This window comes from Bicyclus anynana, chromosome Z (assembly GCF_947172395.1).
Source record: "Bicyclus anynana chromosome Z, ilBicAnyn1.1, whole genome shotgun sequence".
Taxonomy (NCBI): domain Eukaryota; kingdom Metazoa; phylum Arthropoda; class Insecta; order Lepidoptera; family Nymphalidae; genus Bicyclus; species Bicyclus anynana.
In genome coordinates this window covers 12413817-12428728 of record NC_069110.1, presented here as the reverse complement: position 1 = coordinate 12428728, position 14912 = coordinate 12413817, and the positions used below count along the sequence as shown (strand labels likewise).

The 14912-nt window shown below is 40.3% G+C and overlaps 1 protein-coding gene across 6 annotated transcripts in view; it reads right to left on the bottom strand.

The window, feature by feature from the left end:
- Nucleotides 1-14912, bottom strand: part of LOC112049111 (disco-interacting protein 2) — a 121471-nt gene that overhangs the window by 7331 nt on the left and 99228 nt on the right. For 4 of the 6 annotated variants that reach the window (XM_052890886.1, XM_052890890.1, XM_024086889.2 and 1 more), the window contains 8 exons: nt 10332-10544; nt 8729-8898; nt 7134-7337; nt 4714-4935; nt 3957-4165; nt 2747-2978; nt 2347-2459; nt 354-1963 (listed from right to left, as the gene is read on the bottom strand). In XM_052890886.1, coding sequence (XP_052746846.1) covers nt 354-1963; nt 2347-2459; nt 2747-2978; nt 3957-4165; nt 4714-4935; nt 7134-7337; nt 8729-8898; nt 10332-10544 — 2973 coding nt within the window. The remainder of the gene's footprint in view (nt 1-353; nt 1964-2346; nt 2460-2746; nt 2979-3956; nt 4166-4713; nt 4936-7133; nt 7338-8728; nt 8899-10331; nt 10545-14912) is intronic. The other 2 variants (XM_052890891.1, XM_052890887.1) reach the window with 2 other exon arrangements.

The following is a 14912-nucleotide window of genomic DNA, read 5'->3' as shown; positions in this document are numbered from 1 at the left end:
TTTAATTTTGCTTGCAAACAAATCTTAACGCACACATTTCAATTGGTCAAAACCTTGAAGGTAGGATACAATTAATTTAGTATCGTGAAACGCTTGGATATTATTTCTATAGGCAGCACTGTGTCAATAATGGCAAATCTTATTCATAACAGATCAATAAATTTGACTCAAAAATTAATTGTACCATTACACAAATTCCCAAGAAGCATGTGAAGGACACCGTTATAATGAAATTGAGAAAAACCCACCGATTCAATATTGCAAAAAATTCGAGATTTTTTTCAAAAAATAATGTGCAAGGACATAAAAAGCTACTATAATGCGTACGTACGTACACATACAATAATACGTACCATTCAGCAATCTTCTTATGGCACCGCATGACTGAGTTTTCAATGTCGATGGGGTGGTACCGCATTCCGCGCAGCATGATTGTTTCATCGAGTGCGCCGACGACGAACACGGCGTCGTGAGTGTCGTGCGTGTCTCCAGCGCCGAGCCCCGACACGCTCCAGGCGGAGGCTAACGACTCGGTGTCACTGTCGCGTGTCAGTATCGACGTGTCGTCGCCTCCCGTCGCCGTCGCACTGATCTCCGTCCTCCTCAAGAAGCCCAAGTATCCCGTCCTCGCGTACACTTCCCCAGTGTTCCCCGTCACGAGCTGAGCGCTGAAATGATCCGCGTAATCACTCTCGTCCCCGTAAATCGTGAAGTATCCACTCGCGTTGTGCGGTGACTGCACCCATATCTCACCCAGGTGAGAATCTCCACATTGCCCTTTAGTTTCAGGATTTGCAGTTATCACTTTTACTCCTGGCAGCAATTTACCGGATTCCATCAAACAAAGTGAGTGTGGGCTGCCTCGTTCCACTAGAGACACGCGGTCGTTCCTCAGAGCCCTCAGATCTACGTACACCGTAGACGGTTCTGGACTACTCGCGCCTTGCAAGCATATGGCTATGTTTACCCGGCATCCGAAGGACGTCGACACCGCTCGCGGACTGAGGCCGAGAGCCGAAAAGAGTTTTGAAAACGAGTTCGTCAAATTAATCCTCGGCCGCTCTTCTGCGACCACTACACATGTCCTCACGCACGCCAGATTGATGCCCTTCGCTTTGAGTTGATTAACTGAACTGCCCAAACCTTTAGTGCACAATTCCATGACGCCGTATGAACAGAAAGTGTCGCGGACTTTGTATTGCGAGACCGCGCTCAGCCAGAGCCCTGGGTTTATTTCTACTTCCGACGGGGGGATCAGGATAGAGTGGTGACCCGAGTAGATGCTGCTGAGACACCATAGAGCGAATCCCAGCCCGCAGTACGGGTCGAGACACAAGGCTATGTGGCGCGAAGGGTACAGTTCGCAGGCTATTTTCATCGAGCGACAGAGGGACGTGACCGCTGCGTGCGACATCTTAATTCCAGCCAGCATTCCCGTCGTGGACACGCTGAAATCTAAATACGCGAGCATCTCTGCAGTCGGAGCTCTGTATAAGATAGGTAACTTCTTCTTGGGCATGTCGTCCGTGTCGAGCGTGACAGGCCAGGCTTTGCTGTCGAGAACGTTGCTCGCTTCCTTGGATCTAAGCAGCTTTATCACAGACTGGTTGGATAGGACTAGCGTCGCCTTGCTGACGTCCACGATCATGCGCACCGTGGGCAGTGTGGTGTGGAGGTTCTGCGGGTGCGGGGGCCTTATGGTCACCGGGACGGCACCCACGTACAAACATCCGTAGAAAGCGCAGATGAGATCAAGTCCCGGTGGGAATATCAGCGCCACGTGGTCCCCTGTGTTGACGCGACCCTTCTCTAATAACAGATTACCGATGCGCTCGGCTTTCTTGTGCAGTTCGGCGCAAGTAAGAACTTTGGCTACGGCGCCTTTCGAATTGAGCAATGTGAATATTACGTGGTCGGACGTACTTTGTGCGCGCCACCTGAGTATTTGGGATATGAATTGATACTGAAAAAGAAAACAAACGAAATTAATTGAGACCAGTGTCCAAATGTTTAAAAACTTACATGCATTAGTATTTTTCTATTAAACGCCTGGGGTCAACCTGTTTTGTTATCATCATCATTTGGATCATCAGAAATTCGAATGATCAAGAGGTCAAGCTTTATACCGTTTTTTCGAGAAACTCTATAGCTGTTACCCCGAAGTTATAGTCGATGGTATTATTCCCCGTGCCTCAGAAAGCATGTTATCCCAGTCCCGATTATTATCAATAACATCTGGTAATAACCTTTTCAAACTGAATAACTATCAATAAACTTTAAACAGAAAAGAAAGGAAAGTCCTGCAGTGGATCATTACAAGTAGGTCGTAGTTGTAGTATGTCTTACCTTTCGAGCTGCATCAGAGTCATCTGTGTATCCCATGTCACGGCCTTGAGCAGAAGCGAGTCGATTGCCTTGCACTAGATTACCAACTATCACTGAGGCCGGCCCAACATCTGCTGGTGATATCAATATATAATTAAGCAGGCTTCTTAAAATCACTAAATAGTTGATATGTTGAAATTATGCTCAAGCTTGGTAATGCTTTGGGTTCTAACAAAAAGATCCAGCCCCTCTAGGCAAGTGGCACGTCGATTCTCTTTCTACGATTGCTAACGCTCCGAAAACTAGAAAAATGTATGGGAATGACATTTGCTATCGACAGACAGGTCACGTGATCAAGATCTGTTAGCTCTAGTCTAGTAGGGATCTAGTTAGCTAAAAATAAAGTAAATTTGTAATTTACCTGAATGAATTTCCCTGGGTTTAGGTAAGTTGGTGACACAAGTGTGAGGGCACATGAGCACATTGGCAGGGTGCAGGGTGCCTTCGAGGAATCGTCGCTTGCATTCGCTGAGGTGTATGCCGCCTAAGGGTGTCTTTGGGAGATAGTTCGGCTGCACCAGCGCTAGGCAGTATATGCCCACTTGATGTATTGAATCCACCGCTTGCAAAACCCGGGACATCCACTGGAAAGACTAAAAATAGTAAAGAAAATCATGTATTAGATTCCATGTATTCTCTTTAGCAATAGTTATAGCCACTACCATGTTATAATAATTATGCGCATTGTCATACAATACTTTTTCTATGACCACAATAAAAGAAAAAAAAATACCACAATAAAAATTAAAAAAAAGTTGGTAAATAATATATTGGCGTTGGGCATGGCCTCCTCAATTTTTGTATCAGCATGGCCTCTTACATTTTGTCTCTCACAAGGATGCCTGAATTTTTGTAGCCAATGCCATATAACTATTTAAAAATAAAAAAATTGTAGTAGCACGGTTTACCCGTTTGGTAATGAACATTAACCAAACGACCCGTAGGAATTAATAGCTTTGTAATATGGTTTGAGGTTTTATATCGAGTAGATTACGAAATAGGAGTAGAAAAACACATTTTTTGTTTGTTCAATCTAGAATGGTGCGTATAACATCAACGACGAGTTTAAAGTTTCATATTATTTATGTTTATTTAATGAATTAATCACATACATTTATGTGTATACATATTGATAAGTCACAAAAACCGGCTATCATAATCTCTAGTTACGTCAAAGACACACCTATCGTCCGTTACATCCTACATTGAATCTATTATAGTTATGCTGTCTGTTCATTGTCTTCTGTCTGTTGTCATCATTCATAATTAACAACCCATATTTGGCTCACTGCTGAGCACGAGTCTCCTTTCAGAATTAGAGGCGTTATGCTTTAATACACCACGTTGGCCAAATGCGAATTGGTAGACTTCACACACGTAGAAAATTAAGAAAATTCACAGTTATGCAGGTTTACTCACGATATTTTTCCTTAATTTCTTAAAATGTACATAACTTACAGAGGTGCACGCCCCGGACAGTATTCCAACCTATGCCCTCGGAATCAAAGGCATAGGTCACATCCACTGGGCTATCACGTCTCTATGCTCTCAGTTTAGTAGTATTAAATTACCTCTTCCTCCCCGCAGTCAGGTCGCTGCTCGGCCACAATACAGATGCGTTCGTCTCTCAACACTCGGACGGAGAACACAGCTATCCGCCCCCTGTATATGAACTTCATAGGCTCTACGGCCAGAACTGTGGCTATTATGTCGTCCATGTTGTGTTTACGTCCCGTAACCGTCATGAGACCGTCCCGCGAGCCGCACACGAACACCAAACCTGGAATAAAACGCAATATAAAACTTTTAAACTAAGCTGACAGCCGGTTCCGGAGAGTGTGGGTTCGAATCCGGTCCGGGCATGCACCTCCAACTTTTTGATGATTTTGATTGATGTGTGCATTTCAAGAAATTACCACCATACATAATTAATAGTTCACCACGCTGGCCCAATGCGGATTGGCAGACTACACACACGCAGAGAATTTAGGAAATTCTTTAGTATGCAGGTTTCCTCACGATGTTTTTCCTTCACCGTTTAAGACATGTGATATTTAATTTCTTAAAATGCACACAACTGAAAAGTTGGAGGTGCATGTTCCGGACTGAATTCGAACTCACACTCTCCTTAATCGGAGATTAATCGGCAGAGGTCATATGCACTGCGCTATCACGGCATACCGACATCACGGCTTCACTAATTTTTCAAAAACACGAAGGAAGGGAGGGGCTCATAGTTTAAGTTTTCTGACTCTACCAGTGTATAAAGACTGCAAAACATTGAAGTTACTAAGATATAATTTCAAATTCTAATTCTAACATACATACCACCAGGGCCAAGGAATCCAAGTAGTCCGCTGCGGACGTAATGCTCTTCACCGATCGGCTCTCCGTCAGAGTCGAGCGGTTGCACTCGGAACACGGTGTTAGTCAGGCCCGGCAGTCCCCAATAACCGGAACCGGTCGCCCCGGACAGTACGCAAATTTCACCCACTTCGTCCGTCTTGCAAAGATACGCTGGCCCCTCCATTTTCACAACTACGATTACACCTGCGCAAAAGTAATGGTCCGTTTATATCTACAGACACAGTGCATCACAGAATAGCGTGGCAGACACCGTCTATTTACACTGCCCAGTAGGTAGCTAGAGACGCGTAAAGTCCTTTTCATGAAAGAAGTCTCCCAGACGCGGCGCTAATTGCCTTAATGGCGCTCATTGGCATTTGGTAATGGCTGTCTTATTGTCATTTGTGTAAGGCGCTGTCAATTTTAGTTTAGGTTTCATGAAAAGGACTCTACAGACATGAACCGTAAAGACAAAATATTCTTTCCACGAATACTGGCCGAGTGCGGCCCGTGCCTGTCAATGTCTGCGCGGCCGTGTTACGATAGATATAAATACGCTAATAAACACTGTATAGAAGAATATTATTTTATCTGCCACGGCACGTGTCTGGCACGCTAAATATATATAGATATAAACGGACCTTCAATCAGGCAACGATAAATACTATATTTTTCTGTGTAGGCATCTACCTCTTACTCTTACAGGTCCAACTATTTTGATACTTTTTCCTTTTCGGCTTTAACCATTTTTTAAATAGTGTATTTATGCCTTTATGTCGGTATATATGGATATATATGTCATACCTAATTTTTTAAACGTAAGTTAAAAGAGAATATAATGGTATATTTAGCTTTGAAAGGCACTGAAAATTTATCTATCACGCGGAAAACAGCGGAGGCGCTAATTCTCAAAGCGAATCGCTTTCAAAGTATTTATGGTAGCAGTAGGACGCTGAATGCATTGAGTGACATCGTCAAGAAAATGAAGCTTTAATAATGTAGAGAAATCCTCACAAGTTGAGTAAATTGCTATACAAGTAAATATATCGAAAGTTTCTATTTATTTTACATTGTCCAACTCAAAACACTGTTAAAATTAAAAAATGTACTCCACAAAATCTGATCCTAAATCGTAGGTTTAGTGCGGACACAAAAGTACGAAAGACTAGCCCAAAGTAGTTCCGGTTCCCGTGAGAATTCTCTCACTCACAAATAACGAGGCTTTCTAGTGCGGTCCGGTCTGTGCCCACCCTAGAATGGACCTGTGCCCAACCTGGGATTCTGGGCTACCGATATCAAATTCTATTAAGATACTAATAATAGACTTGATGTCGGGGGCCAGGCCCACACTAGAAAATAATCCTAGATACGCCAATGGTGTGCGCGGTGGTTTTAGGAGACGAAGGTCCTGGGTGCGATTCCCGGCTGGGCCGATTGAGGTTTTCTTAATTATTACAGGTCTGGCTGGTGGAACACCGTGTTTAGTTACCACCCTAAAGGCAATGACGAACCGTAAGAGATTTAGTGTTCCGGTACGATGTATAGAAAGCGAAAGGGGTGTGGATTTTCATCCAACAAATTAACCCGCTGCCATCTTAGATTGCATCATCACTTACCATCGGGTGAGATTGTAGTCTAAGTGCTAACTTGTAGAAAAAGAAAAAAATATATATAATCTAAATCTCAATTTAATATAGTGCTTTGAATAACTAAGCCATATGAAGTAATTTTGACTTCAGTTCGCTTTATAAAAAGATATACGAAGACTAGATACAACTTCTTTCAAACAGCTTGTTATATCCTACGCGCTTAAGCTAACTATTAGAACAACTTTTGAACACATATTACACGCTCCAACATCCCGGTAATAGGCAAGCTTTCATACAAGCATGTGTATCTGTAAAACTGTTAAAGTATCATGAAAGTTAATTTTGCTCGTTAAAGTTGTTCGCAAAACATTTTTCTCCACCGTGAAATGTTCGTGTTACGACTAGGTACATTTATTGTGCTAGCTGAAAATATCTAATGGAAAGCTTCATAATAGGAATGATGACAGTTTTTTAAATTGCATATAAATTAGGAGTATTCTAATATTAAAGCAATTTTGTAAAAGTAATAGATTACTCGTATCGATCATTACTTTCGGAGCTACAGGGATTTAAAGGGATTTTTTTGCGGCACAAATGGGACGAATTAATGACGTCGTTGATTCGCTGATCGTTGTAAATCCACCGCGCTCACTGCGCCACGGAGGCCGTCACAAAATGGAAGCGTTGAAAAAAAGACGAAGTAGTTTATTACAAGCTTTCTCATTTTCCCATTCTCTAATTATAAAGTCAGAAGTTAATATAAGCGGTCAATAGAGAACTTTGTGGCTACACTTATGACTCCCCAATACTTACACGATGGCATAACTTGTCCGCAATCCTGGAGGGTGAGGGATGTCAGTGAGTTCTCCGCGTCCACCCTGACAACCCCGTAGGAGAGGCCGGACATGGAGAGCACGCCCCGTCCGGCGGAGGAGCCCCCGCGTCCAGCGCGCCGGACGCACACCGTCAGTGACTCACTGCTGCAAGCGCATGGGCATATCGCGTCGCCGCGTACACCTAGGAAGGAAGAAATAACCTTCAGACATAATATCAATGATCTATTTTAGCATGGATTCTAGAGGAAGACATACGTAAAAAGCTGGAAGCCTTTGAGATGTAGACACACAGTAGAAAGATCGAAACGAAAGTGTCTAACACTTAAGTCCAATGTACACGGTAAACCTATTGTGGTGACGGGTCGGTCTGAACCGTCACTATCTATATGTAAGTCCGCTAAATATGGGTAACATTATCAAATAGACTTCTTGCTAGATTGCAGAAGAAGGCCGTGCTTGTTAAAACCATCTAGTGTGGGTTCGAATCCAGTCCGGGGCTTGCAACTCCAACTTTTCAGTTGTGTGCATTTTAAGTAATTGAATATCACGTGTCTCAAACGTGTGAAGTTTGCCAATCCGCATTGGGCCAGCGCGGTGGACTATTGGCCTAACCCCTCACATTCTGAGAGAAGACTCAAGCTCAGCAGTGAGCCGACTATGGGTTGATGATGATGATGATGATGATGATATTTTTTGTCAAGTTTTATTACTCAGTATGATGATAGAAGGGAGACTTCTAGTTATACGAGCAGCTATCGAGTTTAAAATTTATACAATGCCGACGTCAGCAGAGTACTTATAAATCACAGCGCAGTTAAAGAGGTTCTCAGAATAGAAATAGGTCAAGTTGTTTAGGATATAAATCTTTAATTTGAGCTCTCATAAACATTTAGCATAGAGTAATCGTACAGCTTGGCAGGGCCGTTTGGGGATGTACTACCACTACGCTTGATACTGACGCCAAAAAGAATAGCTGTTTTTTATAGTATGATAGGGATAATAATGAGATCCGTGATAGCCCAGTGGATACAACCTCTGCCTCCGATTTCGGAGGGCGTGGGTTCGAATCCGGGCCGGTGCATGCTCCTCCAAATTTTCAGTTGTGCATTATAAGAAATTAAATGTACGTGTCTCAAACGGTGAAGGAAAAACATCATGAGGAAACCTGCACACCTGAGAATTTTCCTGATTCTCTATGTGTATGAAGTCTGCCAATCCGCATTGGGCCAGAGTGTTGGCCTAACCTCTCTAATTCTGAGAGGGACTCGTGCTCAGCAGTGAGCCGAATATGGGTTGGTAATGATGATAATAATAATTGAAATGAATAACCGGTGAAATTAAAGAAACATGATAATAAAAATTATACAATTATTAAAATTAAGCGCAGTCGACCCTCATTAAATGTACCGATGACATGCTGGCGGCTCGAGATGTTGTGTTTGGAAGTCCATGCAAGAGGCTTATGTCCAGCAGTGGACGTCCATCGGCCATGGTTATCTAATTAACATTTGCCTAAAAGTTAGCAATGCATATTGTACAGGAGTATTAAACTCTATGATATGTTGTACCAACCTTTACTTTGAAATACGGAAAGGAATTGGTCGCACGAAGACAAGGACCAAGGGTTTGCGCCGTCTGCCACTAGCAGCATCCTCAAAGAGCTCAAGGAGATCTCCTTGTGGTCGCGTGTTGCGAGTAGACCCCAGTGAAGATCACGCGATTTGACAATCGCTACTGACGCCCTGTGTAAATATAATAACATAAGCCTAAGATACGTCATCGACATGGCTCGTGAAGAGAAGAAGATATTGTCGACGAATAGCGGCCGAATCGAAAATATCGCTCTTTCTTTCATTGTTGCTGAAAGAGAGCGAAGTGTTTGATCCGCGCTTTTGTTCACAAATAACGTGGTTATCTAGTGGTAAAAGAATATTTAAGTAGGCGGTTTAGTAGGCGGTTAGGTAGATCTAGAGATTACCCCTGCACCACCACAAACTTTAACTCTTTATGTTATAATAATAATGTTAGTAAAGATTACGGATTGCCCTCTAAATAGTGTAGGTAAGTAGCCACATATTTAGTCTCAAATTAGACCGAATATAAGCAAGATTTTTTATTCCCAATTTGACCCAAACTAGAAACTTTCAAAATCGGTCGTTGTAAATGATGGCCGAGGTATTGTTTCGCATTGGACCAAGGATAGAATTTGAGTGCAGCAAAAATAGAACGTTTTCAAGTACCATTAGGCAGTAAATCTTGTGTGCCAAAGAAAAAGCGGCATAAAATGACGTCTCACTCGGAGGAAAAGATGTTATATTTACCAATTCTTTCACCGTTACACAATGATGTAACGGCTTGTTTACATCTATTGCCTAACTGCATAAATAACCAAAAATCATCTAATGTTCTTTCTATATATACATATATAAGAAATTCACTTTTGATTTGCAAATGGTAAAATAACTTCATAATCCAAATATTACGTGTTAAATAAGTTACTAAATAGAACATTAGGTATAAGTATCATTTTGATAACAAAAATGTACATGTTAAATTGTTGAAACGTAGTATGTTAAAATGTATAAACTGGCCATTACGGCTCATGGAGAGGTCATCTCTGCAATATTTAATAAACTCAGTTGAGCGTCACTTTTCTTTAATTTATGACTGTTTTTAAAGTGAATCATTACACGCTAACGTTAGTCACGAAGCTATTGACTCACAGTTGACTATTATCTCACAAATAAGCTTTGTTCTAAACATGGTGGTTTATTTTTAAGTATGATAAACTGATAAATGCGTACTGCTTTAAATAAATAAATACATTTTTAACAAGTAATAAAATGGGTGACTGATTTTACGGCCACTTGTCATGTTTCTAGGTTTACTAGTAATTTTAGTTTTAAAGTCAATAATAATTTGTCAATTATAATATACGAGCTGACGCAGCGCGGTTTCAGGAATACGGTGATAATATATAACGGGACATAACGGGACGGGACAAAACGGATCAACAATGCTTCCCAGGCAACACAAAATTGAGCTACATAGCGTCTTCGCCGGCGAATACTAGGTCTCGTTTGAAGAGATATCTCACTTCATGACATGACACTCACGATAGTTTAAATTCTACAATAGGATCAGGATCGTGTATATATTATGTAGGCAAACCTACCTATATTTTGTAATCATGTGCATCCACGACGCCGGGCTGACTTTCATAAGGGCGTACGGTATGAATATGACGTGCATTCCATTCAATACGCTCGCCAGTACCGCGTGCCACAAGCCAGTCTCGCGTTTGAAGTCCAGCACGCAGACCATGTGCTCCCCTTCTGTGTAGTTGCATGCCACCGAAAGCATTCGACATTGCGCTAGCATTGACGACCTGGAACAAGAGCAAATATTTTAAAAAATCATTGCATTGATAAGAAATAAACGTAATGATCACACCTGGACGTAATTTTTTCTTTAATAGCGACAGCAAGTCTAGACACAGTATTCTTTTTTCACCAGAAATAAATATATTTGACTGTAAACATGCTAATAACTCGACAGTAATAGGAGTAGTTTTGGATTCGACGTCATGTCTCTATAGCAGGGGTCACAAATTAGTTTCGCTCAGGGTCTATTTTAAGAAATGAAATACCCTTTGCTGTCATTCGCGGAAAAACAAAATTATTAAGTAAAGGTAATTACAGAAAAATACAAAGGTACCTATTTATTTACTTATCAATGAGATAAGTGACATTTTTTGTTGCTAATTATCTGTCTGAAGTTTGGAGTGAAATTGGTGCAAGCTATTGACATTAAATCCTGGAGATGTTCATCAGTAAGTTGAGATCGAAATTTATACTGCAGGAGATACCGGTACGCACACAATGGATTGTTGGTTCGGATAAGCACCGCGGTCTGCCATTTGGTGACCCTTGCTCTATAGTATATAACCTACAGTGTTACACTGAGAAGACATGGAAAATAATACAAATCTCTTTGACGAGTTATAAAAAACGTCATGACAGGCAAAACTTAGGTATTATTTTATCTCCGTTTCTATTCTCATGGGAAAAAGAACGACTAAAGTGAAATCGCGGGGAGTCTGATAGCCACTTATATTCATCTGACTAATACTGTCAGATAATAATAGGTGCTAGTCCACAAGTTTGAAGAGCCGATGGTTGAGGTCCCCCACTAGGTGGACTGAAAACATCCAGCAGGTGGCAGGGAGTCACTGGATGCTAGCCGCTCGAAACCGCGGTGTTTGGATGTCTATGCAAGAGGCGTATGTACAGTATGTAGCAGTGGACGTCCTTCGGCTGTTAATGATAATGATGATGATGATAATGTTGATGATGATGAGTCCAAAAGTTACAACGACTAAAATAAGTCTGCACTTAGATCATAGCGACCTATTCTATAACGATGGTCTATACTGACTTTAATTGAAGTTAAATGTCATAAATCAAAGGTGAAACACAGAATTATTGAGGACAATATTGTTGGAAACAAGTATAAAGTCTACCACACGCTCCGGTGCGCAGTCTAGACTGCCTACAAAGCTGCTTACTTCCAATTGTTCGTAACTGGATAAAACAAACAATACACTAGCAAGTCACAAAGGAAAACTTTATGTAATAGGATTCGATCATTTTCTATTATACTCTTGAACTTATAAAACACTAAATACATATTTATTTTACAATTTAACTTGTTTACTTACGGTCTCTTGAGAGCCAAGCTTTTAAGAGAGAAGTGTTCGTAATAAATCAACTATAAAATTCTCCAAGTGAAAGAAATAATTATTTATGACACTGTCACGTAATGAAGGCCATAGACAGCATAAGTGCAACAATGGCTAATTACATACAATACTTTTTCTACGACTATGATAAAATAAATAAAAGCATTAACAAAACTTGGTAATAATATATAATTGGCATTGGGCATGGCCTCCTAAATTTTGTCTCTTAGAAGGAAGCCTGGAGACAGTGATATCCCAGTAGATATGACCTCTGCCTCCGATTCCGGAGGGTTTAGGTTCGTTCGGTGTACATTTTAAGAAATTAAATATCACGTGTCTCAAACGGTGAAGGTAAAACATCGTGAGGGAACCTACATACATGAGGATTTTCTTAATTCACTACGTATGTGAAAGTGTGTAAGTCTGCCAATCCGCATTGGGCCTGCGTGATGGACTATTGGCCTAACCCCTTTCATTCTGAGAGGAGAATTGTGCTCAGCAGTGCGACTTATATATAGGTGGATAGATAGTTGATGAAGGAAGCCTGAATTTTTGTAGCCAATGCCATGGAACTATTAAAAATTTAAATTTAATTAGTTTGCCTGCAAATTTATAAACTGAAAGGGCTAAGATAATAATCATCATCATAATAAAACTATATACGTCCACTGCTGTACATATGTCTAAGTAGTAAGAACGGCTCTCTATAACTACCCAACTGATAATAAAAATATAATACAAGTCATAATATTATATCCCTGTAGGACGAAGAAATAATATTTTATTTTCTGTTCCAATCCGACGTTAATTAACAGCTTCAAGTAAAAAAACAAGTAGGTGTAAGTAGGTAATAAGATATTTTTCCGAAGAGAAAACTAATTAATTACCGAAGGAAAAGGCATCATTTATAGATGAAAGGAAATGTTGTCCTTCTACAAGATTTCTAATAAATGTTTTTACTAAAATCAAATGGAAAGATTTCAAAGTAACGAGAAAAATAAAACACAGAGTGGAGTCGTTTAATTACACTTTATAAGAAATAGGTAGTTGACGTTAACAAGACAATAATGAAGACATAGATTAAAACAAATTAAGACTAAGAATTAAAGGAATAATAAAATCTAAATTTTATAGAAATAAAATAATTATAAGAAATACACTCCGTCTAATTGTTCTCGCAAGGTACCCAATACACTGGCGCTGTTACTCCTCTGGATGGCAAGACTTATCATTTGGGCCAAATAAGCGCCAGCTCTTGGGTCACCTGACGGTTTTTTAATATTTGTTCACGTTATATTCTATTTCATTAAGACGTGGTAAGGACACACAAGCTCAAACATGTCTATGTGAAAATAAAGGATGTCACAGTAGAAACGCATTCTCTAAAGTGCACATCGAAATAATATAAACCTACTCAAACAAATTTATTAGTATTCTATGATATCGATTGTTATGTTAGTACACATGGAACAACTGTATATTATTCTCCTTATCAACGCATATTCGGCTCACTACTGAGCTCGAGTTTCTTTCAGAATGCGAGGGGTTAGGCCAATAGTCCACCACGCTGGCCCAATGCGGATTGGCAGACTTCACACACGCAGAGAATTGAGACAATTCTCTGGTATGCAGGCTTTCTCAGGATGTTTATCCTTCACCGTTTTGAGACACGTGATATTTAATTTCCTCTGGGCAATCACGGCTCATCTATATGCTTTATTTCTTAGTATCGCGTCAAATCGGCCGCCAAAATATTAGCGCGACTTTATTTTGACGGCCAACGTCGATTTCAAATTTTGAATTTAGAAATTAGGCGTCACTTGACCGTTCAAAACACCCTATTGCAACTATTTACAATCTACTATCAAAAGTGAAGTAAAGTAAGCTTAAAACTAAATGAGATTTGCAGAAGAACCAGACATAGATAACTCAACGAGTCGCAAAGTTGAAGTGGAAATGGGAGCTCGAAGAGCCGATGGATGTTGAGGTGTCAAGGTGCTGGAACGGCGACCCCGCATCGGTAGACGCAGTGTTATTCGACCCCAAACTAGGTGGACATATGACATCAAGCGAGTAACAGAGCCGCTGGAAGCATGGTGTGGGAATACATGGGGGAGACGTGGTGTTTGGAAGTCCTATAATAGGTCTATGTACAACAGTGGAAGCCCATCGGCTTATAATGATGATGATCGTACATTACAAATTCAAAATATATTTCAAGTGGCTTAGTGTACAAGCACTTTTGAAACGTCAAGTTTGACTATTTGTGGACTCTACTACCGATTCGAAAGGCAGGTGGTTCTGCGGTGATTCGGTAATAAACTCAACAGTTGCTCTTGTAAAACCATCAAAGTTAAATCAAAACAAATCCTTGCAGAAGGTACGAAATTTGCGCAAGTACGATGCATACAATTTTACCTTGCGAGTAGACAAAGCGTAAGAGGATACGAATAATTTTGCTTTCAAATAAAGAATCGATCTGCTGTTAAGAATTTAATTAAACCTGAAGGTTATGACATGATAATGGACGTATAATTAAACGGTACGCACTTTGTTACTGTTATGTCCAGTGCTCTGTCTAATGTCGACGTTAATTAAACGGCAAGAATTTACAATTTTCCGTTAATTCTACTATGTTGGAATTCAGAAATTCTGTTATATTTTTACTCGAGTTTTCCATCTACAATTTGGAATTTAATTTCGAATGTAAAGACAGACAGGTTTTCATAAATTACTGTTGTTTTATTATTTAGAGGTACAATAAAATTATGACAAATATTATACGACGTCCGAGTGGAATTTCGAGTAAACACTTTCTCTTTTCCAAACAAATTAAACGTATATTACTTGAAAAGCTTACTGTGCCGTGGGAAACAAACATCCCTAAAGGGCACATAATAAAAGTAAATAAATATTATGAGCTAACTGAAAATGGCTGCATTTGGTAAGCTAGTATGCTGTAGAAGTGAGAGCGAGATCCATGTCAGCTAAATCTATATCCTGCTTATTGACTTT